The sequence below is a fragment of the Neolamprologus multifasciatus genome, chromosome 7, assembly GCF_963576455.1.
Source record: "Neolamprologus multifasciatus chromosome 7, fNeoMul1.2, whole genome shotgun sequence".
Lineage (NCBI taxonomy): Eukaryota > Metazoa > Chordata > Actinopteri > Cichliformes > Cichlidae > Neolamprologus > Neolamprologus multifasciatus.
Window position 1 is genome coordinate 66,303,884 of NC_140445.1, and position 26,581 is coordinate 66,330,464.

Below are 26,581 nucleotides of genomic sequence, written 5' to 3' on the forward strand. Positions count from 1 at the left end.
CGGCACGGCTATGGCCTGCGACACTCGGGACTGCGCGAGGCTGAGAGAAACGGTCTTGTTTTGTTTCCCAGGGAGACGATTCAATTAGATTTCACCTGATTTATTCCCTCAGAGGGGACGTGGAGCATTTCGAGTCTGTTGGGTAAAAAACAAAAGTGTATGCACCTTCTTTTTCAGACGAGTTCACTCTCAGGATGTATTCTCCAGTATTTCCTTTGTGCAAGTTAATATAGGTGCGTGATGACTAATGTGCTCAAGCCTGCATGTAATGGCTCCCATATTAAACACGTATATCATAATATTTTCACAACTTTGACAGTAGCACTGAAATAAAATGAAGCAAAATGAGGGAAAAAAGGAAGAAAATGTAACGAAACATAAAATGTTTCAAAATAAAAAAGACGAACGAAAAGCAAACTTTTTATTCTAAATCATCACAGATACAAATATGAAACAAAACAATGGAAATAACAAAAACAGACCGACAGGATTTCAGATGAGCAAAAAAACCAACGTATGGCTTAACGTGGCGATGAACGCCGCGGCTTTTACAAAACAAGATGACAGGTGAGCGTGTGAATGAGCCGGTCTTCAAAAGCCCCGAGGTTTCTGCTCATCGTGTGTGTGTGTGCGTCTCAGTTCATCAGTAACTCCATCTGCACCAGTCGCGCGTTGGTGTCCCCGGCCATGTTATAGGGAATCATGCCAGCGAAGGTGATCAAGGCTCTGGCCTGACCGCGTAGTTGCTGTTCAGAGAAGAGATGGCGTGTTAACATCAGTGAGACAGAATATTTATTTAACAACAAGCGAGCTGGGCATAGACAGGCTCTCGTTGCACGAGCCGGCTCGACACAACCTAAAATCCTTCTGTAGACACCAGCTGTAGTCAGCAAGCTTCTGGGTCACCAGGCTTTCTGTGTCTGATGTAAGTAGAAGTGAAACGGTAGAATCCAGAGGAGCGACGGAGACATACTGACAAGGGACGAACGAGAAATTCTGCCAAAAATGTCACATGCAAGTGAATATATTCAGTTTACCACTAAATGTACTCGTAGGGGTGGGCGATAGAAACGATATACGATAGAAACGATATAAATTTGGCCAACGATAGAGATTTTGACTGTACCGCTCTATCGCGATAGCGCGTGTTGATGATGTCATCAAGCTGCGCCTGTTTTGGTCGAAAGCATCGCAGCGGCTACAACCATTATCATCTGCCAAATATGCCGACAGTCACAGCAAAGAGATGAAGCACTTTTGAAATATGGGGAAAGCCAAAAACTGCGCTTCCTCCACTTCCGGAACATTGATTCATTAATGACTTTTATCGAGTGGAAAAAAGTTAGCGTTCATCCTCCAGCTTCACTGTGCTAATATTATGCTAACATAGCTGTGTAGCTAGCAATCACGTAGCACAACATTATATACCAGCTAGTCCAACTTCAGTAACCCTGCAAACTCACTGCTGTTTAGTTTTCTGTCTTCATTTATGTCGGAAGTGGTAGCAGAGCTGTACGTTTGAATTTTTCAGAAGTCTCTCAGTCAGAACATGCTATCATGTTTAGGTGGAAGCTAGCGAGCTAACTTCCTGCTAACTTCTAACTCCGTTAAATTTAATAACTTCTATTTTCATGGATGCCTGGATGTTAAACTTAATTGTTACACCTGGTAAAGCAGCAACGCTGATGATTTTATTACAGATGAAAGAATTTAGGCCGTTTTTTACTCTGTGTTCGTTTGACTTTGGGACCTGAAGAAGGCGGAGTTTTGGACCCAGATTACTCACTACGGCAGCCGTAATGCTCTGACAATCCATCAAGCAGCGCGGCTTACCAAAGTTGTACTAAAACATTTTTTAACAGATTTCTGCAGCCAAAATCTGTTCGAGGTCAGTAAGCACAACCAGAATTCATACATAAGGCACACTCTCGATTTTTGAGAAAATTAAAGGATTTTAAGTCCTTATAGTGTGGAAAATATGTTATACAGAAGAAAATAATATATCGTGATATATATCGTTACCGCACATGCTTGAAATTATATTGCGATATGAATTTTAGGCCATATCGCCCAGCCCTATGTACTCGTATTAGCTCAAATATTTAAAGTAAATGGATCTTTGTATAAAACAGACTGCGTTAGGTTCAGATCTACCTATAAACACACGTCTTTAGTGCTGTGCTCATTTCCTCACCGTGTCTCTGTCCTCCATGGTCCTCTGTGGCCGCCCCGGTGTGCCGGCTGGCGCCCCCTTCAGGCGTTTGTACTGCGTGTAGAGGATGTTCATGGTGGCCAACAGCACCTCAGACAGGTTGTGACGCACCTGCAGGAACAAAACGACATTTAGATAAAGAGAAAGCAGAGAAGTGGAGTCCATATAAAGACTGAGTATCGGTTTTGTGTTTGGTGTCCAGAACCGAGTCGACACCTCATCGCTGAAGTTCCTGAACGCCGCCACTCTCTCCTCCACGCTGTCCTGACTGAGCGGAAGAAGCTTTAAGCGCTCCATCACCTGACAGAGAGAGGCAGCGTTAATGTGACGAGGCCGCGTACGTCTCGCTTCACGTCTGCTTGTTCGTTTAACCTCTGCGTTCATTTTCAGAGTTGCACTCACGTCATAAGCTCTGTCGACGTGCCCCGCGTGGTACTCGTCGAAGAACGTCATCAGGTCTAAGAGCAGGTAGAAGGTACTATCGACCGACTTATCTCCTGCTACGCCCTGAGAGCGATACCTGCAGAGGGAAAATAAAAGCTTACAGAGGTGCGTGTGTTTTGACCAGCGCACGGCGTGTCCGCGTCCTCACCTCTCGGCGATGGCCACGGCGGTGTTTTTTAGCCTCTCCTTGTTGGACTGAGGCGCGCTGACCTGGGCGATGACGGGACTCAGGAGCCGATTCATCAGCTCCAGCACCTTGTCTGAGTTCTACGCAGAGACACACGTAAAGTGAAGAATCGCAAAGCGACAGCTCTGCAGAGATGCTGCGCAGTGCACGGTCTGCTCACCTTGGCCAGCTCGTACAGTTTGACCGCCTCCTCAAACAGACCTTTGTTCTCGGCCTCCAGAGCCACTTTACTGATGATAGCTCTGGTGTCCCCAGCAAACTTATCGATGACTCCGGGCTGCAGGAGAGGATGAGACCGGCGTGAGGCTGAGAGCGGTTCAGACAGTAACAATGTGCATTCTGTTGTGTCACTAAAACAAAATAAAACCCGTCCTTAAAGCCTGACTGTCCATCAAAATAAGTCGGCGCATATTTTTAAGTAAGCCGTTAATACAGAACGGCCCTCGATCGGACAGCATGAAGCTGCACGTCTAATGATGCGCCGTGACGCATTTAACATCGTCAGTCGTGAGTAGGGATGGGTACCGGTATCCGCTGACATAAACGGTAGTAACCAGACCAAAAAGCAGCGCACATTTCAGTGCTTTATTTTCTCATTTTACGTTTCCGAGGATAGTAGGCGGGTCCAGGTACGTACGTTCTTTTAGAGCAGAGCTACAGATTAAAGATGTCCAAGGCGAAGCGGTCAAAGTCTGGCTGTACTTCACAGCAAAAGATGCAAACTCAGCAGCTGCAACAAGTGCTTTAAGCTGATACTGTGATACTGTCAAAGGAGGTAACACCTCAAATCTGATGAAACACCTGGCGACGCATAGCGTTTTTTTAAAAGCCGAGAAATGCGCCGTATTTGATAGCTTGCTGCGAGACCTCACACCGAGCACATCTACTGCAGGTGTGGTGCCTGTTATCGACCCGGAGTTAGCAACATCCCCCAAAAACCCGAAGAGGAGAGTCCTGGCCCCTAGCCCTGCCAGTGTAGCAGAAATGATGAGGATGATGATGCAGCAGCAGCCGTTCTTCTCTGCGTGAGTAGCTTAATGTTGTTCGTGTGTAATTTACGTTGAGTAGGCTAACCACGTTATTACATTAATGCATGTAAGGTGAACTAGCAAACATCATCATAGCTACATGCAGCTGTCTTCTTGTTTGATGGCAGATACTCCCTTCACCCTGGCCAAAAAGGCTAAAATGACCAAAGAAGAAGTGGAAAACAGCTGAACATGAGAGGTTTTTGGACCAATTTTGTGTTCTCCATTCTTTAAGCACCGGTTTGAGCACCGTTTAAGCACCGGCACCGTTTCAAAAGTACCGGTTTGGTACTGGTATCAGATAAAACCTAAACGATACCCATCCCTAGTCGTGAGTGGGACGACCCGTGACAGCAGAACCGAGTGACGCTGAACGGGGCGTGTTGAGACATGTGGGACACGTGCCAAAGGACCCCCCCCCCAGGGACAGGGAAGACAAATTCAAAGCAAGACGAGGAAGACGGGTAGACAGTAGGTGAGGGAGGCACAGTCAGGTTATAGAAATAACCATCGCCGAGATGAAAATGAGCCGAGACATCGGAGACGTGTCCATCGTCCTACCTTCCTACTGCCGTCCTTCTCCAATCTCCCCAAAAGCATGTCGAACTAAAAGAGGAGTAAAAATCACCACATGACAATAAATACATGAATCCAACATCGTCAAAGTTTATATGTAAACTTGTTTTCCAGGAGAGAGATCTGAGCAACATTGTTCTGAATCTAAAATTCTCTCCATGCTCCTCACATTTGTCCTTTTTTATTACAAACATTTGTCAAACGTTGCTTTAACATAAACCTATTTTTCATATTCTTTAAGTATTTTTAAACAGATGAGCTCTGTTCCTATTTAACGAGGACAACAGTGGGAATCATGCAGGTCTTATCTGCCCCACGAGAAGCACCGTGAAGCAGCTCTGATCTTCTAAGATGTTAAACATCAGCTCATCTGTCACCAGTGCAAAGCTTACAGTCATTCTGTGCTAACTGTGCTAACTGTGCTAACTGTGCTAACGTCTGATCACAGTAAAACGAGCCGCCCACCTCTCGACTCTCAATAACGAGTTCGCTGACACAGCGCATGAACATGTTCTCGCCCTGGTTGTCTTTCTCATTGCTGCAAAAAAGAAGAAATATGAATCTAAACTTGGAGCTATACAATATATCGTGTGTGACGTGCAGGGCGAGAAATGTGTTTACCGCAGGAAGTAGAAATACTGCAGCGCTTCTCGTGGATCCGTGGACTCAAACTTGCGAGTGTAGAGCATCAGCAGGCGGATAAAATTGAGCCGACGCACCATGGGAGGGTCCCCGGGCTCCTGGCTCACTGCGGGGAGGATGTGATCAGTGAGACTGACAGGAAATAGAATATGCGTGTGCATTACCCTACAAAATAAAGGTGATACTCACGTAGCTGAGCGCTTTGACCGGTGGACTTCAGCAGCAGCCGTAGCTCATACAGGACCAACGCCACGTGCACGGCGTGACTCCTGAGTCGCTCGACTCGAAACAAGAAAGCCACCGCCGCCTCAAACTGAGCCGTCAGGAACAACACCTGGAAATACAGGAAGGGCTGCTGGCTCGCAGAAAAATGGGACTCTCCTGCAGAGAAAAGATGGACGGTGGGAAAATCAAGCGTCTGTGACCAAAACCTGCAAACAAGTTCAGGAGGAAACGGTTCATCCTCCACATGAACAAAGTAAACGAGCGTTTCCAATCACTCTGCGGAGACGGACGGACGTCACCTGTGTGGGTGTTTCACCGTTTCACCGCCTCACAGAGAAACTGTGCTGGGAGACTTTTGTTTAACGCCGTTGCTTCACAGAGCCGTGCACGTGGCCACGTCGGTTTTTAAACATGGGAGGAGAAATTTAAAGACCTTTTTTTGAGTGCAGGTACTTAGTCATCAAGTTTACTTTTTAATTATAAATCCTAATCCTCTTGTTGGCTGAAAGTTTGAGGAGGAGAGCAGGGTGGACCATGTCAGCCATTTTACAGCCTTATCGCAGACTCGCAGCGTTTTAGTTCAAAACGGGAGAGAGAGGGGAGGAGAGGGGGGAGATGAAGGGAATAAAAAGGACAAAGGGGGAGAGATAGGAGTGTGGGTGTGAGAGGGGGAGGGCGCTGCAAACAAGAAGAGAGAGAAGAAGAAATGCACAGCAAAGAATGTGAAAGAGGACAAGAATCAGTGGGAGGAAGGAGGGACGACGGCGGGGATGCAGGGAAGCCGACGAGCGTGTGAGAGAAATGAAGATGGGTTTTGGGCTTCGTGTCCTGCTGTGAGGCAAGATGGAGGACGACGAGGAACGCTGTGCCAGAGAGAGAGAAAACAGAACGAGGCTCCGGGCTGTGCTTCCCACCGAGCAGCGAGGGCGGGAGAGGGAAAATGGGAGATGGACAGAGAGAGAGCTCCGAGTCTTATCTGAACAGAGCAGGATCAGCCTGGAGAAGGCAACACCCACGGGAGGAAGCTGTGCTTTTGTCCGTCTGTGGGAGGGAAGGCCTCCTCGCGCCCTTGCACTTGTGTCCCGGACATGCGGGTGTTTTACTTTAAATGGATTCTGGATGAAGAATCGAAGCGTGTCTGCTGACCCGCAGCTCCGTGCTCAACACCACCAATGCCCCAAAATGTGCCCCGAGTCTCTTGCTGTAATATTAATCATGCTGAGACATAAACTCGGCCCAGTTTGTTTCGGGCGCTCTTAACGGCGTTTGACCCATTTTCATCTCCCTGCTTTAAGCGGAGGAGCTTTGCTGACGGTGTTTGATGAAACCTGTGGAGATGAGGTGGGTGTTGGTTAACTTGATGCAGGTAGCAGGAAAGTCTCATCATCATCAGCACAAAGATGAACGACTGCTGCTATTTCCACATTTCCAGGTTACAGAAAAGAAATCAATTCACAAACACTCGTGAACTTTTGTTCCTGCCGACTATGACAAAGCTCTGAGTCACACTTGGCTCGTCGTCCATGGCAACAGCTGCTGAGGCTTATGGGGAGGGTAGTAAGAATATTCATGTCCAGGAAAATAGTTGAAATATTCATCGAGCGATTAGTTACACAGGGAAACGAATCGCTTCTCTTTAACAGTTACTGATGAAAACTTCACATATTTAGTGTTTAATATCTACACGATGTTTTAAAAATAAGAATCTGACATCATATAAGAACAAATTGAGATGCTGACAACAATAATCAGCTGATGAAGCGAATCCTGACGCGCTCCACGTAAAACAGTTTTTCTGCCGTGCTGTGATTGGTCACCAGCACGCACACGTTACAGGTTGTGCACCTCGACTCTGTGCAGGTGCTCACACCATCGCTAATATGTCTGTTTTTAAGACCAGCACTGAAGGAAACTCGTTTTGATGTAGTTAAAAAGGTTTTAACGGACTCAAATGTAACATTTTGTTTCTCAGACGACTCGCTCCTTACGAGGGACAGATCGTCCGTATGCATGCCGTCGCCCTGCGTTCCACGTGTCCGCACAAACATGGATGCAGTCTCACAACAGCACGAGAGGCAAAGAGCAAACAGTAACCCAAATAAAATCTGCATCCTGGGAGGTGCAAACAGCTCGGCCGTGCAAGCCTGAGCTTGTTCCTCTGTGCTACGGGGGAAGAGATAATGGAAAAACAGGAAGGTGGAGAGGCAGTGTGATGCGCCGCAATTCTCAGGAAACTAAAGTTCATATATTTGTAGTTATTTTGAGAGCTGAAGGAGAATTTCAGTGCCCTACCGTAGTCTTCCAGCAGCTGTTTCTGTAGCTGTGGCAGGGTGAGTCTGTCCTGAGGAGAGCTGCTGCCGTCATCATCGAAACACACCTGGTTCAGCTGTGGGGACAAAACGCGACGCACATTACGCGAAGGAGCAGCGCAGCGCCGAGACATCAAACTGGGGCGATGATCTCTAACCAACCGGGTTAAATCGTGCCTTTAACCCAAAAACAGCAAACCAAGGGAACGGTACCTTAAGCCAGAGGTAGTCCTCAGTCTTGTCTGCGATCTCTCCGTGGTTGTCGTTGATGTCACATTTCCCAATCATGCAGTAGACAGCTCTCTTGTATGGGTCGGCACAGTTTCTCAGCACTCTGCGGTAGTGCAAGCGAAGCTTGTTCTCTGAAGTCGGGGAAAGTCTGAAGAGGAAAACCAGATAAAACAGGAAGCGTGATAAGACTGGTTCGACCTTCAGGACTTCTCTGTGTGCAGAGGACGAGAATAAGCTGAGAGGAGCTCACCGTCTGTCAGGACTGTTCATGTACTCCTGAAACCAGGTCTTGAAATCTCCCAGCTGATGTTGCATTCTGTTCACCACCTGCATGGCTGCGTGCAGGTCGCCACAGCGCAGGCAGTAGTAGATCACAGCCCACACCGGGTGGCCTTCTATCTCACCGTCCTGTTGTGCAAATTGGACAGAGTGGTCGTATTATTTATTTATTTTGTAGCCACTGCTTAATTCTTCAGACGGTCGGAGCTTCGCTGCATCGAGATCCTCACAGGCAGACGTGACCTGTCAGCCACACAGACTCAAGAATCAGTGAAGCAACGGTGGGAAATGAAACCGTTTGCACCGATCAGTCGCCGGCTTTTAGAGCACAGGTGTGCACGACCAACTGCATGAATGCCAAAGAAAAGATAAACTCTGATCATCAGATGATTCTGATTAGGTGCTCGTGCACCAAGTCTGGGTCACCCTGCACAGACAGTATTACTGCAACAGTGAGGAAAAGCACATGAGTCTGGTAAAGGTGATTCAGGTAACAACTGATGAGGCCTGTAGGAGTTAAATAAAGCTGCGTGTTGCAGGCTCTTTATCAGCCCAACATTTAAACAGTGCAGACACGTGTGGTACCTGCATGCCAGGCAGAGGCCCTGGCAGCTTGATGTTGAGGAAGCTGCGCACTAGTTGGTACGTTCCAGGCACCCCTCCTAGTTGGGCCTGATGGAGGTTCCCAAAGACAGTCACCATGGTGTAGTTTTTATAACTGGGAAAGACAGAATTCATATTTATGGTTCATTCTAGCTTCAGCAAACTGTAGATCCGGTGCATGCATCCACAGAAACAAGGCTACCTGTTCTCAAGGAAAGCAAGTGCCTGGCGCACAAAGGCCATTTGCATTTCAACACTAGTGCGACTCTTCAGAGTGTCTTTGGCTGGAACCAACAACACGTCTGTCATCTGCTTCACCATCAGCCACAACTCTGACACGTTCTGGAGGAAAGAGAGAGAGAAAAAGGTGCGTTTATACCGAGTAATCTGTTACATCTGTCAGTAACAATTAACTTCAGGCTGATACATCAGTGAGAGATCAGCGTTCCTACCTTATCGTCCAGGCTTTCTGCTACCGAAGCACATAAATCTCCCAGATTAGGCTGAATGTGACCGTTCACGATCTTCTCATTGAAAATGTAGATCTGACAGAACAAAACGGAGGCAGGTCCACAAACTGTTAAATGCTCGTTTTATAAGGAAATGTCAAAACTTTCATATAAACTTAGCCTCCAGTTAAAAATGAACTTTTTGTCACGACCATCGAGTGAAATGGTTCACGATAAAAAACAGCACGAAAAGCATCAAAATGTTGACGAGGTCGTCAAAGAGGATCACGAAAATCAGACAAACGACGCCGCACGCAATGTGCCGACACATGGTCGAAGTGATAATGTGTGGTGCAGCGAGTGGAAGCGACAGAAGGTCATCCTGGATGATGCTGGGTGGAGCGCCGGGGCGGGGACACGCGCCCCCTCTGCAGAACAATTGATCCATGTTTGAGCTGCAGCTTCCAGGCTTCGCTGTAACCCCGTTTCAACCAAACGATCGGCAGACAGCTTTATGTCTTTAACAGAACACAGCTAGAGATGATTATTATTATTATTATTATTATTATTATTATTAATACTACCAAGGTCTGTCCTCCTTTTCCCCTTCATTAGATCCCAGCATGTAATCAACACACACGTTTATTCTCCTTCTATGCAGCTACATATTTATTATATAAGAAAAAGCAATTAATAACAGGCATTATTAGGCATTAGCACAACACATTTTAATAACCCCAAAGTGCCACTAAAATGTATTTCCCTTATAGTAACATCTGTATTCAGATTTTGCATCGTTAACCTGATAGAAAAATGCTTCAGTGACAATAACCTGCTGTGCAAAACGCCACAATATGAATGCACTGAAAGGTAATTTGCATAAAACAGGAATGTTGATGTGCTGTGTGCATTTACCTGAAATCTTCACACCAAAATAATTAGACTATCGGGGACTGACCTGGCGTCCGTAGGCCACCTCCACGCTGTCCAGTGCACTTCTTCCTGGAGCGGTCACCTCACTCACAAAGCTGGGCTGTAATGACCGCAGGTCAGGTGGTAAGCAAAGACAGAAGTAGCAGATCAGCCGTGTGCTGCTGAAACGTTTAACTAACTTTTCCTGCTCGTTACTTTGAGAGTCTGAGACAGGACGTCCCGTGATTACTGCCCGTCTGCTCGACACGCTGGGACACAATCCCACACAATAAGATCAAAGTCTTGTTTTTGTTTCAGGGTGATGATAAAAATAGTGTTTCTGAGTCGGAGATGAAAACGCTACCTTGTTTCAGTCGAGCAGGTAGACAGGTGGGAGTGTGTGGCTCTTTGAAGCAGACATATTCAGTCCAAGAAGTTTAAACGTGTTACAAAAACGATGCTATTTGTAAGACCTAATGAAGCGGGAACGATGCAGCACTTGACAGTTCTGATCTCTACAGAAATGTTTCCTACACACTCGAACGAGGTCACGATGAATAAATCCACCATGCTGTTGACACACCTGCACGTTACCTGAGACACACTGGAAGAACAACCTCTGAATTTATTGTTCATAACTACAAATAACAGATTCATTAATGCATTAAAATGACACATCATTTACAAGGTGCAGGTGCCACCGTGAGCACTTATACGGCTCTGTCCCGTACCTCCACGTCTTGACTGAAGTCCAGAGCATCTTCTCCTGCTCCCAGCAGCGTGTGCAGCACTCTCTGCTTCACCTGCTCCCACTGAACCAGCATCGACTCCCGATGGTACTCTTCAGCCAGCAGGAACGTCTGAACAAACGGCGATGGGAAGCAAGCCTCCAGTCATATTCGAGCATGCAGACTGAGACAGTTTAACCTTTAATATCGTTTTGGTGCTGCTGGTTTGAGATCTCAGTGCTTTTGTGGGAAAAACACAGCTCACTGGGATCAAGCTGGGATTGTCCTTAACATGGTCTCTGCCCAGCACCAGGTACTCAAACCTTCCTGTTTGTGAGTGGCAGCAAATCACAAATAAGTCGGCTTAAAGTCAAGATGACCTTCAAGTTAAAGGAGCTAAAATGATGCATTTGCAGGCAGGATGAGTGGAGGGGTCTGCACTAGAAACGAGCAAAATTATTTGTCCTTGTAGCACAAGTACGTTAATCCACATCCACACGGTAAGATGAACGTCGCTCCGGCACTAAACTGGGTTTAACAGCAGACCCCTGTGAAGACTCGTCCACCAGGACTCGGCGGCGTCTATTTTAACCCTCCACAGAGACTTCAAAGTGAGATAATGGGAACTCGAGATAATTGAATCTCCAGCTTAGGGAGATGCAAATCTAGACTAAAGCCACCGTTTACTGGGTTAACTTGGTCAAAGCTTTAAACAATTTAAAAACTGCATTAAGTCTAAAAAGATATTAAAATTGTATTTAAATCGTGAGTATAAACGTTCCTGTCAGCAGCACATCACAGGAGTTTAACAGTTTAAAAAGTTTCATGTTATAAATGTATTAATTCTGTTATCAGGCTTTTTCCTGCACAATTTTCTGTTTTAGAAACACAAAGCATGCAGCAGCACAGCTGCAGTGGTTACTGTAACACGCCTGCTTTTCATGTTGATGTCAAAACTAAAGCTACGAGATAAAAATCTGCAGGAACATCTAACACCCGCTTTCTTTTTAATCTTCAGTGCATTTGTTTTCCCCACCCTTGCACATAAGTCCCTTTCCTCTCTCGGGGAGCGCAGACAGATAATGGGAACGGCAGCTAATTAAACACGGGGCCTATTAGCTCTGCACATCAGGGAAGCCATTTCAGAACCATTCCCCAAAGGTTCACACCAGAAGGACTTTCAGATCACAGCGAGCAGAAATGACTAAAAATGTCGTTTTTAAGTGTTCGTATTGTGATGCTACGAGACAGTGAAACGAATGCTTTTGTAAACCTCAGTATACGACAAACAAACACACGCGGTGTCTGTGACTGCTGCGACTAATTATCATCTTCTTTTTTAATCATCTAAAGAATAAAAAGTATAATGGCACTCGGACGTGCGCCCTGCAGGCCTGCGTTACTCTGAGAGCGCCTGTGAACTAGTTTCTACACTGCAGGACTAAAAACTCTGGACGGATACCGACCCTGCGGCGAGACTCCTCGATGGCGGACAGGAGGGCGTTGTCCCTCTCGTTCTTCAGGAAGCCCTGCGGACACACAGACAGATGTGGGGAGAAGAGTCACGGTGATGAACACAGAAAGCAGGATATGAAGCGAAACGGAGATAACGGAGATAGCAGGTGCATCATTTACTATTCAGGAGACCGTTCCCGTTTTCGGTTTTCTTTCCTTCCATGTTGGGATTAGGATGACGGCCATGTTAACAGACGCAGAGGAGGCCGTGCCCGTGCTTTTCGGTGGCCACGGCCTCCATTTTGGTGCAAACTCGAGATGGCTGCACACACACCTCCTGGTTGGGGCCCTTTCAGTGAGGATGGTGACGATTTCATGCACAAGCTTCAGATTATCAAGAGGGCTGGATGTTACTTATTTAAAGTTGCACTGCTGTTTGTGCTTCGTCTCTGCCCATCGTTTATTTTACTGCCTATAACTGAGTTATTGTTTTCAAAAAACATGAAACAACCCAAAGAAATACAAGTTCATGCAGAGGGTGGCCGACTCCCGAAGCGATTTTACCACGAAAACCAAGAAAAAACTGCAAATTCTAAAAATAAACCCCGATTATTCAAACTGCAGCTGTCCCGCTTGTGTCACTGACTAATAGGAAACACACTGAAGCAAAGGTCAGTGCATTTATTTAAATGATCTATTTATTTGTCAGAAAGCTTCACTGTGCATCATGCAAAGGTGCACTTCTATCACGTGCAGGTAAGTACTGCCGCTAACCTTGAGTTCTTCTGCTTTTTTAGGTTTATATAACTGCAAGTCGTGCAGCTCGGCCATAATAGCTTCTTAGACTGAGGAAGGTTGTTCCCTTTGTCAGATAACAGAATAATCATTTACTGCTGAATTATCTGAAGCCAGCAGTTGATCAGAGACACAGCTAGTTTCCAAAGCCAAGAACGGTTTATTCAGCTCTTAAGAAGCTGAATTCGCTCCCGTCCTCTCGTGTGCGTCTACGTCCAAAAGCTTGGCTCAGTCCAATTTCTACCTCTTCCTTTTACAAGCTCATCACCTCTGCCTGACGCTAAACAGGCAATTTGCATGAACACCTTTCTGAAGAACTGTCAATAACAAACACCATCAAGTAACTCACAATGAAGGTACAGCAGGCTTACCACAGGTTACCACAGGTTACCACAGGTTACCGATCGTAACTGGATCAGTCAAAGAAAGACATTAAAAACATGATTATTGGATTTTACGTGCTGATTTTTTCTGACCGCTCTGTGGGTGAGCCTTTTTACCAGTGAGAATAAAAAAATGAAAGAAAACAGACACAAAATGTTCAGTAGGTTTATTATAAAGAAAAAATGAGCCCTATATAATCGTGTAGTTGTACAGCATACTGCAGCCTTCACGAACACAGAGCTTTATCTCTTGGCTTTTTCACGGTGTGGCGTTGGTTCTGCGATGAGCCCACCGACACTTTAGCAGACTGACGTCTACGTGCTGCCGTTTACCGTCACCAGGGGGCAGCGCAACCCGCGCAGACATGAAGTTATAACACAGAAAGCAGAGAAATGTTCGCTGCTCTTTTCATGCTGATGCTTGAAAATATTTTCTTTACGCTTTTTCACACTTCTCCCGTTTATGTACGACCTCACGTTTCAACCAATCAGAGTTGAACCTGTGTGTGATTTGCGGCCTGTCTGCGTGGGTTGTAAAACCCTCTTCATGTAGCACAGGCAAACACCTACACGCACCAACAGAAACTATAAATCCATGTAGATGCACTCATAAAGCAAGAAATTTGAAAACATTGAAATATTCATTTTCACTATTTAGCTCCGTAGATTTATGACAGCGTATTTCAACTGTTGGCTCTTTGGGTCTAAACAAGAGGAGGTTACAGCTTAGCTAATGCATGATGAAAATGTGCAGAACGTTAAATTTGACTAGCACAACCTGCCATCACAGACATGTCAGTGACTGATTATCAGTATTTGTATTTCTCCATGTTAATTATTTCTGGGCTTTAAACATTAAACATCTGACAGCACATGTGGAGCAGTATTGATATCGTTTGGGTTTTATTTCGCTTCAGGCGCTCTACAGTCTGTCAAACAACATCTTTATAACGAGCATATTTTCCATCTTGGAAACAGCTGAAACTACTTATATTGTGACATCTTCAAAGCTGCAGAAGAAGAGTTCCCGTCACAAAAGATGATGTCAAGATCCAAAAAAAGTCTCTGCAGAGGTCGGTCAGAAAATAGGACAAACGTTTCCTGCTGCAGTCGCTGCAGGTGTTTGAGTTTACGTGGCTCATCTGGTTTTGTGCTACAGTTGAATTTTAGAGACGTTGTCGTGTTAAACCGTAATGGATCGCGTCTCCTCTAAAACGGGTCAGTACCGTGTCACTGAGTTTAAGCCACAGCATTCGTTCAGGTCAGTGTAAAGTAACAGAGAAAGACATCATTTACTTCGTCGTATTACTGTGTGAAAATCTAATCATCTATGACAGATTATCCACTGCAAATTAAAGAAGAAAAACTGGTGTTTGCACGGCTGACAGCCAAGTTAAAGGTAAACTTGGTGAACTTATATGTAACACCATTACTCTGGTAATTAAGAAAGAAAAGAAGCTACTCCAACGTCGCCCGTTTATCGCAGCAGCTCATCCCTGCTACCCTTAGCTTCCCTTTTCCTGCTCTGTCCCTCCCTCGTTTCTTCCCCGTCTCACTTTCCCGGGAGAGGCTGACAATAGGTCTAAATTTAACCACTCAAACCAAAGACGAGCTCAGGTCAACACTCACAGGAGAGCTGCACTGGAAAAACGAAGAGAACAGAAAAGGTTCACAGATCAGAGGCTGATTGCGATGATCCAAGTGTTTTTGTAAATTGGAGAAAAGGCGATGAGACTGACGATCCTTACAGAAACAGGCAGGGGGCGGGGCTTAAAGCATCTAAAACTACGGCGGTACATTGGGCACCGAGGGGGAACTGCCTCGTCATTTTTCCTTCAACAGGTGGCAAACATTTGTCACTGTGTGCCAACCACTTGCCTATACATTACTTTTTGTGCCAAGTGTAAATCGATGAGTTAGCCAAAAGCTGAGGCCAACAATCCCATTTATCTGACATGCAAATGATTTCTGTCTTTGTGGCTTTGCTTGATAAATCACTAAATCAAATATACAGCAGTTAGATATCAGATAAAAAGCACTGCTGGTAACTGGAAACTGTTTCCCTCCTCACCACAGGAGGTGGCCAGTTTCACGTAACTGCTTCTTAAAATGTTTGAAGCTTCGTCGCAGGCAGGCGCAGCATCGCTGTCGCATATAACCTCTTTATAATTTTGATCAGCGCTGCACAGTCCGAAGACCTGGCACGTTGTTCAGACCCAGACACCGGCATTTCGCGCTGACTAATCGCTGCCAATGTTTGATTCCTCCTCGTATTTGTTCCCAAATGGTAAAAATAACCATGAAATAGAGAAACGCATTTAAAAAAGCAACGCTGAAACATTTAGAAGTAAGAAAGATGAAAAAACACATTTTAATAAATGTGCTTATCACGCTCGATGATGCACTGAGCACCGGGGTATCAAAGATGCACGTTTCTTTTGCCCCACCCCTGTATTGTGTATCCTCAGAGATCTGCAACCTGCTGTGAACACCCACAGCCTGCTGGCCAGACAGCCCAGAAGCTTCTACAGGAAGAGGAGCACTGCCACCGAAAATGATTTAATCATGGTTGATAAATCAGGAAATACTGATGGGGGTGGGAAGGAAGGTAAAGGCGAGGACAAGTCGGCCTTCAAATATAAATACAAATGATCCAAGTTCCATTCTTTGTCTCCAAATTCATCGACAGTATGGAGATGATGTGAAAGATCGGTGCACATTTGACTCTAAAAATATTATTTTCTATACGCCAAAATGAAACATGACTAAATGTTAGCAGACAGTATAAATGTGATATTTAAAAATGTTTCTCTTCAAACTTGTACGCATGCTAAATCTGTGCTGGCACACAGGCCCCCGTCTCCACTGCTAATGACAGTCACGCCATCTATGCATAAAGGTAATCTTATTTTATATTTTCACTCTTTTGAGCCAGCGTCATGCTTATAACACTATACGAACAATATTAAGATACCGAGTCGACGCAGAAACGTGTGATTTTCAGGAATCTAGAGGTTACAGAAGGGCGCGTTCAACGAGCTGACGGGGAAAAGCCTCACTGTGGAAGTCATTATGAAGCAAAGCAAAAACATTTAGCATGACAGAACGAACCGACCACTGCCTGAGAGTGTGTGTGTGAGTGTGTGTGTGTGTGTGTGTGTGAGAGAGAAACCCCACCCTTTCACTCTTCCACTTCCTGTGTGGTGAAATAGAAATAAAGAACATAAATATAACATGTAAGTATAAATGATCAGAGTGCCTCACATTCACAAATGACTCTATCACCTCCATCATCATGTATGTCCGCACACTGTGCACAGCAGAGAAGACATGACAAAAAGTAAGACGCACAAAGCCCAGACCCATCAGTGACTGAGTATATGTGTGTATCCATGTATGTATGTGCAATACTCACTCATGAGGAGCCTTCCTGCCTGTCTGGCAGACAGACGAGAGGACAGGACGAGACAAGGAAAAGTAAAAAACTGGTTTTCAGTTCTTTGTCTGAGCCTAGGTACGCCGGCTCTGACAGCCCATCGCCCCTTCGCCTCTCCATCCCACCGTGTCACCGTGCCAGGGCAGCAGCGGCGGCCGCCATGCTGGGGCGTGTTCCCTGTGCCCCGTCGAGCCGGCATGGCGGTCCGCTCGCAGCCTTTTCCCCGTTCAAAGCAGGCCAGTGACTCTGGTGCGTGAGCCGGAGAATCGAGTGAAAGTGCCACATCAAGACTCGCTGGAGGTTGTTTTATTGTCGGAGGGCTGTACCAACTGAGCGCTCAGACACGGGGGGAACCCGCGAGAAAGAACTATGGATTCATATAGAATATCAGTTCCTGCCATCAGCTGACACCCCCACCCCCCCAAACAGCCATTCTCCATCCTCGGTCTCTCTCTCCATCTCTCACTTCGTCCTAGCATCTCTGACGGCCCTCCCTCAGTCCCACTCATTTTCTTCTTTTTTTATCCATCTATGCATCCTTCTTTTCTTCCCTCCTTCTCTCCTCCCTCCTTCAGCTCAATGCAATTATAGTAATGGATTTTTCCCCCTCGGTTGATGGCTTCCGACATCCTGTCTCGAAATGAGGCTAATCATGCTCTTAAGGGTCATGTTTAGTTAATGAAGGGTTTGGGAGGCACATGGGGAGAAAGGGGACGGGTTGGTGGGTGCGTGGGGGGTATTCCTATATGCAGTCTGTCTATTATAGTGCACACGTGCACACACAAACAGCTCCAGGCATGTTAATCCATGCACTTCCTGAAGTTTTGTGCACATAGCCTCTCTCTCTCTCACACACACGACTGGATTCATGTGTGCAGGCAAGCAGACAGGGATGCACGCAACCACGTGCAGACAAATCTATGCTACACATTCATTCATAAATACACGGTTCAGACACCGTATACAGCAGCGATCGATAGCGCCTGACGCACAGGCATGCAATCTCAGCACACGAAGCTCGTGCACGAGAGACGCACACATCCTGTGAAGCTATGTCAGGAGCGTTCGTGTATCTCAGCAGATGCTCTGGGCTTAGCCAACTGCGTCCGCTGAACGCATGCCATCACTGCTGAGGGATATGTGTGTGTTTAAGGGCTGGGGAGGGCAGAAGAACAGGAGAGGAAGAGAAAGGATGTAAATGGGAGAAGCAGAAAAATGTGAAAATATGCAATTTAAGAGAGAAAGGGAAAAAATGAAAGCAGAGAAACACACAGAACGAGTGTGATGTACAAAAAAGGAGAAAGAGAGCGTTGGCAGAGAAAGATGGAACAGTGAAAAGTGAGACAAGGACAGGGAGACGGAAAAATATTGAAGCCGGTCGCCATTTTTCTACCCGCTCTGCTCTCTGCCTTTCACTTGTACAGTTTCATTTTTCTGCTCTTATCATGTGATCTCTTCTCTTTCTCTGCTTTTTGAATCCTTTCCTGTTAATCCTTTGTAAGCAGACTGCACTCTGATAAAGACCCTAAACATGAGATGTAAATATATTCACGTTTGGAACAAACTAAGCCTCATCTAACCAACCACATAATCTTACTAAATATGAAGTTGTCCATAGTATGTGCAACCTAAAAACATGCTAATCCCTGCTAGCAGCTCCGACGTCCACGAAGCCCAAAATCTAAGACGAGCTAAAACCTACAGGAGCGCTTCAGCATATATCACACAGCACTGCCCTCTACATGCACGCGTGTGTGAGCCGCAGAGGCATGTACCAGCTCACTCGTGCGCAAACACACACATTTACACACACACTCATAAAAACACAGCACATTTTCCATTTCCTTTGTGTCCCGTCTATCCTGGAGAACTACAGCCTCGACTGCCTCACACCCCTTAAACCTAATGAAACACAATCTGACGCACTGAGGTCGGTTGAGGAGCGAGGATGCACACGTTAGAGGTCCTTGGTTACATTTGGATACATTGTTTGATTTCAGGGTTGCCATGGGTGCACATGCATGAGTCAGCAACGGTAACGGGGAAAATGTAAAGCGTAGATTTAAATTGAAAGTTAAAGATGATGAAAAGTTGGCTGATGGATAAAATCCTTGACAGACTGCAGATAAAACAACAATATGTGATTGTAAAAACAGAGACTCTGTCCATGTGCAGCGATAATATCTGGGGTGTTAGATAAATATAGACAGGCTACATCCTTTGTGTGGTTATAGGAATGCATCTGTACGAACAATAACTTCTGCAAATAGTCGGCTGTGAGACTGTGACAGAGAAAAAAGTCTAATATGAAGTGTATCGTGACAGGAAAGGAAGCAACAAAACTAAAAAGCTAAACTTCACTCCTAATTAATATTAATCAAAGCTAATTAAAAAAGAAAAATGTGCACTGATTTTGGGGATGCTTCCATTTGTGTAACTCCATCACGCACAAACACAGGTGGTGCTGAAATGTGAGATTGTGCGAGAACGTGACAGAGGTCCTGAAAGTGGCGATGACAAACGCATATTTTAGCATTTACACACAAAAGGCTTGAGTCTCCAACGATGATGACTGAAGAGCGAACGCGGCCCTAAAGAAAGTGTTTTTGTCGCTGTAACAGTGACGAGAAAACGTGTTTTAAGTACTGCAAATATAAACTACTGCAGTCTTTCAGAGTTTTATTAAATATTTAATAAGAATACTCCTGTTACTGCACCAGCTGTGTAATTATAGAATAAACCATTTATTTCTTTTCAGTAGGCATTATTTCCACCTTTCTTTCAAAAGTAACTAAGATTTGAGCGACTACATCCGTGCATCTGAGTGTAAATCGCAGGTCAAATGTAGCGTCTGTGTGTTAAGAATACTCTGTTTGCTTTCAGCTGTTCAACAAAGTGCCTCAAACAGCTTATTGGTGATGCCTTCTTCATTATCATCGTCATCATGATCAAATAACCGCTCTGCTCCTTTGTGTATACTTGATGATATAAAGTGGCTGAGCCTGCCATCAGTTAAACGGAGTGAAAAAAGCTGAGCTCAGTTTCTCTTTTCAATGGTTCAAATTTAAACTACATTTCTTTGTTGTTTTCTTATTCTGGCTTAAATTCTGCTTCATTTTTTGGCACACTGTCGTGGAGCCAAACACGCCCAGTTAAATTAGGTTCACAATTAGTCACAATTTGCAATTAAATTCAAACTGTGTGTATGTGACGTTATGATCTTCATTAAAAGAGGATTTCCCATGGGGGAGCAGACAGCTTTCTGAATGACTCCTCACCTTGGTCTGGCTAGATTCGCTTAAACTGCTGTAAAGCAACTAAAAAGGTTAAAACATAAATCTTTTTGATGCTGCTAAAGATTTACCTTTAGTTTGGGGGCGGCAGAGCAGAGCATCACAACGTTACGATTTAAGACCAAAGTAAACAACTATTTTTGGCTCACGGCGCCACTAAACAGGCTTAATGAAAATGGTGAAGACTTTGTTTAAGCTCCATTATGCAGTTAGCCTGGCTGTCCGGAAATCATCCTATATTGTGCTTATAGATTACACATATATATGAAAGACTACTGTGTGCAGTCTATGCATCCAACAATCTGACATCTGGAGTCCAATCCTGACTCAAGCTGATCTACGGAGCCGATCTTTTCAATTCTCTGCTGTTCTGGGTTTACCTCACAAAGCCTCAGCAGCAGAGCTCCAGCTTATTAGTTTAACACTGGTATCAGATAACTACTTGGCATCAGCAGATACCCGCAGCAGCATCAGTATCATATGAAAAACTGTACAGTGCGCTCCATTAATTTTCCATTTTTGATCATAATTATTTATACTGAATATGCTCAACGCAGGGCCCATTAGGTAAATGCCAATACGACACTACTATGTCAGCTGACTTTCCATTTATCTGACCAATTCCTGTAATGTGGCTGTTTAAACTGAGCAGCTGTTTGTGTCTGAAACAGCAGCGGAAAATTTCTCCTGAAATAAAACGTAATGCAATGTCATCTTCTAGACCCAGAAGAGCAATCGCAGGGAGGCAGAGTGCTCGTGTGTGTGTGTGTGTGTGTGTGTGTTCACCCTCACACTGCCAGAAGCTGAGTGCTTTTCCAGTCAGTGAGTGAAACCCCCCCTGGCCAGGATACATCTGGCCGACCAATAAGAATAAAGAAGATTTCAATGAAACAGAGAAGAGGCTGGACTGCAACAGTGGAAGGAAAAAAACACAGAGATAAGAAAGGAGGGTGATAGAGTGGTGGCACATGCATGTGTAAACCTGATGGAGAGAACAGATACAGTGGAGAGAAATAAATACAGGAGGATTAAGCAGGGTGGGAATAAGGGATGGAGAGAGCACTCAGGGAGCAGAAAATCTGGTACTCAACATTAAAAGAATAAACTTTGATATTGCACTTTCAGACTTCTAACAGAACCTTTGTTTTAGATTTAAACCTTCTGTCTCCAACACCGTCAAAACAGTTCAAGATTCACATGTACCACAGGAGCAAACGCAGCTTTGAGCCTGCAGCCTAAAACAAAGCACAGAAGCGCACGATAAGCTCACTTTGTTCTACCTCCCTGCTATCACAGTTTCTCCATAACTCGTATAATCTTCAGATCTAACCAACTTCTACTAGAGCAGCATGGCCTCTGGCAATCCATCAGACGTCTTCACGCTCAAACCTGCCAAACTACAAGACAGTTTCACACACATAACACAACTACCTCCTCACGCCTGACTACATGCAACAACATGCCAACCATGTATCCGTCACAAATGCTGTACACACACACAGTCACAGCACAACCTGCAGAGCCACATCTATACATTATGTGACATGCACTGCTTTTACATGGGTGAAAGCTTTTTTAATTTAACTCCACAGATGTAGTTTAGTGTGACTGATGATACATGTCATCATATAGTAAAGTACAGTCTAATGAATTTGCAGAAAGAAAATATGATTAAAACTCAAAGTTAAAGAGAATAAACAGCACAATGTGACCTTGAAACCAATGAGATTTTCCATGACTGTCCACAAAAACAGAGCCTGTGGGTCACACAGTAAACCCAATTTTCCACTGGAATAATTAACTCGTTGGCTTTGTGTACTTATTTCTGTTATCTCTTAAATCTTTGTTCTGTTCAGCCTCCAGTTATAAATTTCAACATTTTCAGCCTTTAACTAACAAACTTCACACTTGCTCAGTTTTTATCAGGCTTATCTTGTCAGTGGGAACAAAATGCAGACTTATTATCTACAGTTAATTACTTTCAGACCTTAGCCACAAAACAAATTTAATCCTCACTTCCAAATGCAGTGAAATATGCACATGCTTATTAAAAGACTAGGTACTAGTTTCCTACCATCTGTCAATGGATTATTTCTTATTTCACTCCACAAAGTACCTCTCAGTGCTCTCAGTAGTAAGCGAGTCTTCCTGTAGTGAACCAGTTCATTTAGGTTAAAAACACTGCATTAGCAGCTAGCTAGCAGCTAGTTTATGGTACCTGTATGTCCGTGTCTTTGACTGGCTCCAGGGGCTCAAACGTGGTGGCAGCGCTGAGACTTTCTAGCCTCTGAGAAATGTGGAAGATGTCTAAACCTCTGGAACCAAGGAGGATGGACCTGAGGTGAAACAGAAAGGTGATGAAGAACTGACTCACAAATAACTGCAGTTGCTCCACGTGACCACTAGAGGTCGCAGAACGCTTTACCACCGTTACAGAAACCATCTTTACACTGTAGCACTGATGTGAACTGTTACACATCAAATCAGGTGTCATCACATACATCACAGAGAGAATTTCAATCTAATATCAATGCAGTTTGAAAATTAATAGATTAAATCCTTTAAATATCACTCAAGCTTATTGATTAAGGAATATCTTCTTTAAATCTTTAAAACCAAACGTATAGTTTAGAAACGAGTGTGTCTATCATAGAGATTAATGGGAAACAAAGGAAAAATGATTTTATACTTTACATTTTATTTACATGAGAATATATTGCAGTAGGTTATACTAAATCACACCTATCAGATATACAGGAGTCTGTTATTGTGAAACGTGTATTATTATTAGTAGGATTCTTACCACTATATATAAAAGGAACTCTTCCCAGGCTCTTTTTTTCATGTTGATCTTTAAAAATTAGACCTGATGCCTTGTGTGACTGTTTACCACCAATTTAGTTCCCTAATAGCCCGTCCCTTTCTTTACTGGTATTGGGACCTAATTACTTTATTTATTCAACTTTGTACACATAGATAACCATTCATTTGTCCCCCCCCCCAGTTTCTTGTGTATGCATTGGCACATGTATGTATGTTATATGTGGGAGTTTATGTGGGATGGATGGAGATATAAGTAACGACACATAAGGATGATTATTATTGTTATCATAGATGACATTCTTCTTATTTAACATTACTATTGCTGTTTGCACTCCTCGTCCTTACATGATGTGACCACGATCAGTATGTGGTTAATCACACTCCCAGTTCCCCCAACCCTATCCTTTTTATTTGAACTTGTCCTGTTTGTCTATGCTCCATGTTTCATGTCCTGTGACACTTGTAACTTATTATCTGTTGTTATCAATTACCATTTTTGCCAGTAGCAGTAATATTATGATTAACAGTGGGACATTTTCTGCCTATCTGCACATACTGATGTTCATATTTCATACTGTTCTTGGTTGTATCTTGTTATTTTATAGTTCAGCTTTATTTTGTTGTTTGCTGGTTTACTCTGTGACTACTAAGTGTTTTGTTTCCACTCTTATAGCACTGTGCAATAACAGAAACCACAAGAATTTCCCTCAGGAAAAATAATAAAGTTCTATCTTATATTTCTTACGCTTTTACGTCTGCAGCATCTTGGGAGGTGCGGGTCAGGGTGCGGGATCGAAGCCTCTCCCCCGCCTGCTGGATCTCCTGAAGGTTCCTTTCGACGTGAGGAAGTTCAGACACTGCTTCGGTCTCAGCAGCCAGCTGCTCTGCCTGCTGCAGGAGCTCCCCAAATCCCTCTGTATCCATGCTGCTATAGAGAAACAAATGAAGATATTTACATGTAACATCATCAGAGGTGAGATGAATAGTGTACAGTGGTTTGGGGAGCTATAATTTTAGGGTGCTCACATCCTTTTGGGGGGAAAAGGTATAATTGGCCTGGACAATTTTACATAAATATGTTGCTGTTATTTTCGAAACCTAATCAACATTGTACCTCACTGACTAAAGGTTTTGTATGTATTTTTGTTGTTCATTTCGATCCTTAGAAGAAGGGACTGGGTTAAAATGTACTGCAATTCCTCAACTGCGTGGATGGAGATTTACACAAATTCAGAAGTAAACGTAAAGTGAGCACGTAAACGTTTCAGACGTAATATAGCTGAGAACTGCCACAACAACAACAACAAAACACGTTTAGGACTAGGCCTAGTCGATAACATACAAACTGTGAATAACATAAACACCCATGTATATAAGGACATACAGCTGTGAGCTTTCGGACAGTTGACAGCAACACCTGGAGCGCGCGCATGGAGCGCTGTGGTGTTAGCTTAGTTGCTATGAACTCGCTTTAGGAACAGCAACAAAAATGTACAGTTTCAAATGAAACTCAATTCCGGCTGCTGTGATGTGGCGTGATGTGAATCACGATAAAAACATGTTTGAATTCATTTTATTTTATTGTAGTGCCGTCCTTTTGGCTAAGCTTCTTTAGCATGCTAACATGTAGCTACAAGTCAGAATGAATTACACTGTGCAACGTTAGCTAGCATGCTAAGCTGCTATTATTCCTACATATGCTCAGTGTTGCGTTAACTCAAAAAGTTCATTTTGATGACGCGGCTGGAAGCAACTACACTTCATACCTGTTGTGTGAGGTGGGAGAAAATACGGTCCTGTTTATATCCACGCGTGAATGTATTTACAGTTATCTTCTGTTACTCCGTTTCTTCAGCACGCAAGTACATTATTTGCCCCGACCGGCAATTCTGGAGTCGATCGTGATTGGACAATCCCGCATCCCTCCCGGAAGTTCTTCTTCTTCTCTAGTTTCAAATATTAACGAAGCATATCGTCACCTACTGTCATAATTTATTATTAGTATTATTATTATTAGTATTGGTATTATTATAACACTAAGTAGTAGGATAACTCTTCTAAATATAGGCAGAAACGTGTACAATATGAAAAGTTGTAGTCGCTTTTAGAAGTATTCTTTGTCAAAGGTTTTGTTACTGTAATGCTTACTTGGGGTGACTGTGGCTCAGGAGGTAGAGCAGGTCACCTACTAATTTGGAAGGTTGCTTTAGCCTGTGTGAAAAATATCCTTGGGCAAGATACTAACCCCAAGCTGCTTGTATGAATGTGATAGAAAGCATTTGTGTAAAAGAAGCATAGAAAAGAGTGCATGAACAGTGTATGAATGGGTGAATGAGGCAATTTGTGTAAAGTGCTATGAGTACTCAGTTAGAAAGGTGCTATATAAGAACCAGTCTATTCATATGGAGTTGAACTACCTCTATATGGGCACAGAGGCAGGTAGACTTTTGCTCATAGAGTCATGTTGACAAGTTTCAGTCATTTGCTGCAGCAGCAGTCCTTTATCATATAAAAAAAACAAGACACACAGTTGAAACCTCAGTTAAGATATCTCATGAATTCGATGTGCAGTTAAACGTTTATACAGTGACAGAAAGTGTCACTGGTCCAGCTCACTTAAAGGCTACATGTGGCCCATCATGTAAAATTAATTTGTTATCCCCGTTTTAGATAGTCTCAAGATTCAGCTGTTGTCTGTGGGGAACAGGCATACATTTAAACTCTATTGACATTGTTTGATTTTTATTTATCTCAATTTTGCTGCTGCCTTGAGACAAAACCAGTGGCTTCAGGTTAAATCACAAAGATCCGATGGGTTCCTGCTTCCAAGCTGCAGTCTGTGGCTTCATCAGGAGAAATCTGGTCATGTGGCGCACAGTCGCCTTGAGCTACTTTGTTATATAATACAATGTGTATGATCCTATTATACAACAAAAAGCAGACAGAAAGTGAGGCACAGGGCTTGTATTACTGTTGAATACAAAAGTACAGAAATCTGGAAGCTATGCTGAGTCTTCCGCTGGTCCCAGGGATCATCAGTTAACCTCGTGACTGGAAAAACTCACATGTGAGAGAGAAAAACAACCAGTGAGGACAAATGAAAAAAAAGACCCAGTTCACATTAATCAGTGACAAAGATCACAGTAAGCATAAAAATGATAAACATACTGTGTTGGATCTCAGTAACAACAGTTTGTACCACAGAAGAAAAGTGCAAATGTAGCCAAGTTATTGTTCAATGTTAAAGTTTTTAGTTGTGTCTCCAATTTATTTTGAAGCTGTTTGTTTTCATTACCATCAGCATCCAAAGCCCCAAATATTTTGGCTCTTCTGTCAGATGCAGTGACGCTGAGATCCAGTCCAGGCGACTCATTGTTCTCCTAATTGATCTCTTATTTTGTGGCCTACATTGAGTCTGGTGCGCTGGTTGGACACTGCCCCAGTTATTCTATCTTCTCATTAATCACAGGATCTTTTTTTAGCATTTGGGCTCCTCAACAGTTCAAGGCCTCGTTTGTTGTCAGTTTACCACCTGAATCATGGAGCCATGGTGTATTAGCAAGCTGCTTCA

General features: G+C 44.0%; 1 protein-coding gene and 1 long non-coding RNA gene across 4 annotated transcripts; one reads left to right on the forward strand and one right to left on the reverse strand.

The window, feature by feature from the left end:
* Window positions 1–408: 408 nt before the first annotated feature.
* nup93 (nucleoporin 93) lies at window positions 409–24,929 on the reverse strand. 3 transcript variants are annotated; one of them, XM_085167062.1, is made up of 22 exons: window positions 24,777–24,929; window positions 23,756–23,935; window positions 22,406–22,523; window positions 12,292–12,354; window positions 10,829–10,957; window positions 10,144–10,218; window positions 9,189–9,281; window positions 8,939–9,078; window positions 8,719–8,851; window positions 8,105–8,262; window positions 7,837–8,002; window positions 7,607–7,700; window positions 5,279–5,470; window positions 5,069–5,195; window positions 4,913–4,985; window positions 4,433–4,477; window positions 3,004–3,120; window positions 2,805–2,923; window positions 2,615–2,732; window positions 2,429–2,512; window positions 2,195–2,323; window positions 409–746 (listed from the first exon to the last, which is right to left on the reverse strand). In XM_085167062.1, the coding sequence occupies exons 2-22, from the start codon at window positions 23,932–23,934 to the stop codon at window positions 636–638; spliced, it is 2,463 nt and encodes an 820-aa protein (XP_085023188.1). In that variant the 5' UTR covers window position 23,935; window positions 24,777–24,929; the 3' UTR covers window positions 409–635. The 3 variants fall into 3 exon arrangements, with proteins under 3 accessions (XP_085023188.1, XP_085023186.1, XP_085023189.1); XM_085167060.1 differs by having other exon boundaries at window positions 23,756–23,938; window positions 24,777–24,927; XM_085167063.1 differs by lacking the exons at window positions 22,406–22,523; window positions 23,756–23,935; window positions 24,777–24,929 and adding an exon at window positions 16,874–22,393.
* On the forward strand, window positions 10,212–10,736 carry LOC146515947 (uncharacterized). Its single transcript, XR_014875166.1, has 2 exons — window positions 10,212–10,441; window positions 10,484–10,736. It is a non-coding gene; the product is annotated as an uncharacterized LOC146515947 (long non-coding RNA).
* Window positions 24,930–26,581: the final 1,652 nt, after the last annotated feature.

What these genes read in the sequence shown, in the direction of transcription:
- nup93 (XM_085167062.1), bottom strand. Translation starts at nt 23,934, where the DNA reads ATGGATACAGAGGGATTTGGGGAGCTCCTGCAGCAGGCAGAGCAGCTG. An exon ending in TCGAGGAGTCTCGCCGCAGG is followed by an intron (nt 10,958 to 12,291) that starts GTCGGTATCCGT and finishes CCGTTTGTTCAG; the next exon opens with ACGTTCCTGCTGGCTGAAGA. An exon ending in TCAGGAACTTCAGCGATGAG is followed by an intron (nt 2,324 to 2,428) that starts GTGTCGACTCGG and finishes TTGTTCCTGCAG; the next exon opens with GTGCGTCACAACCTGTCTGA.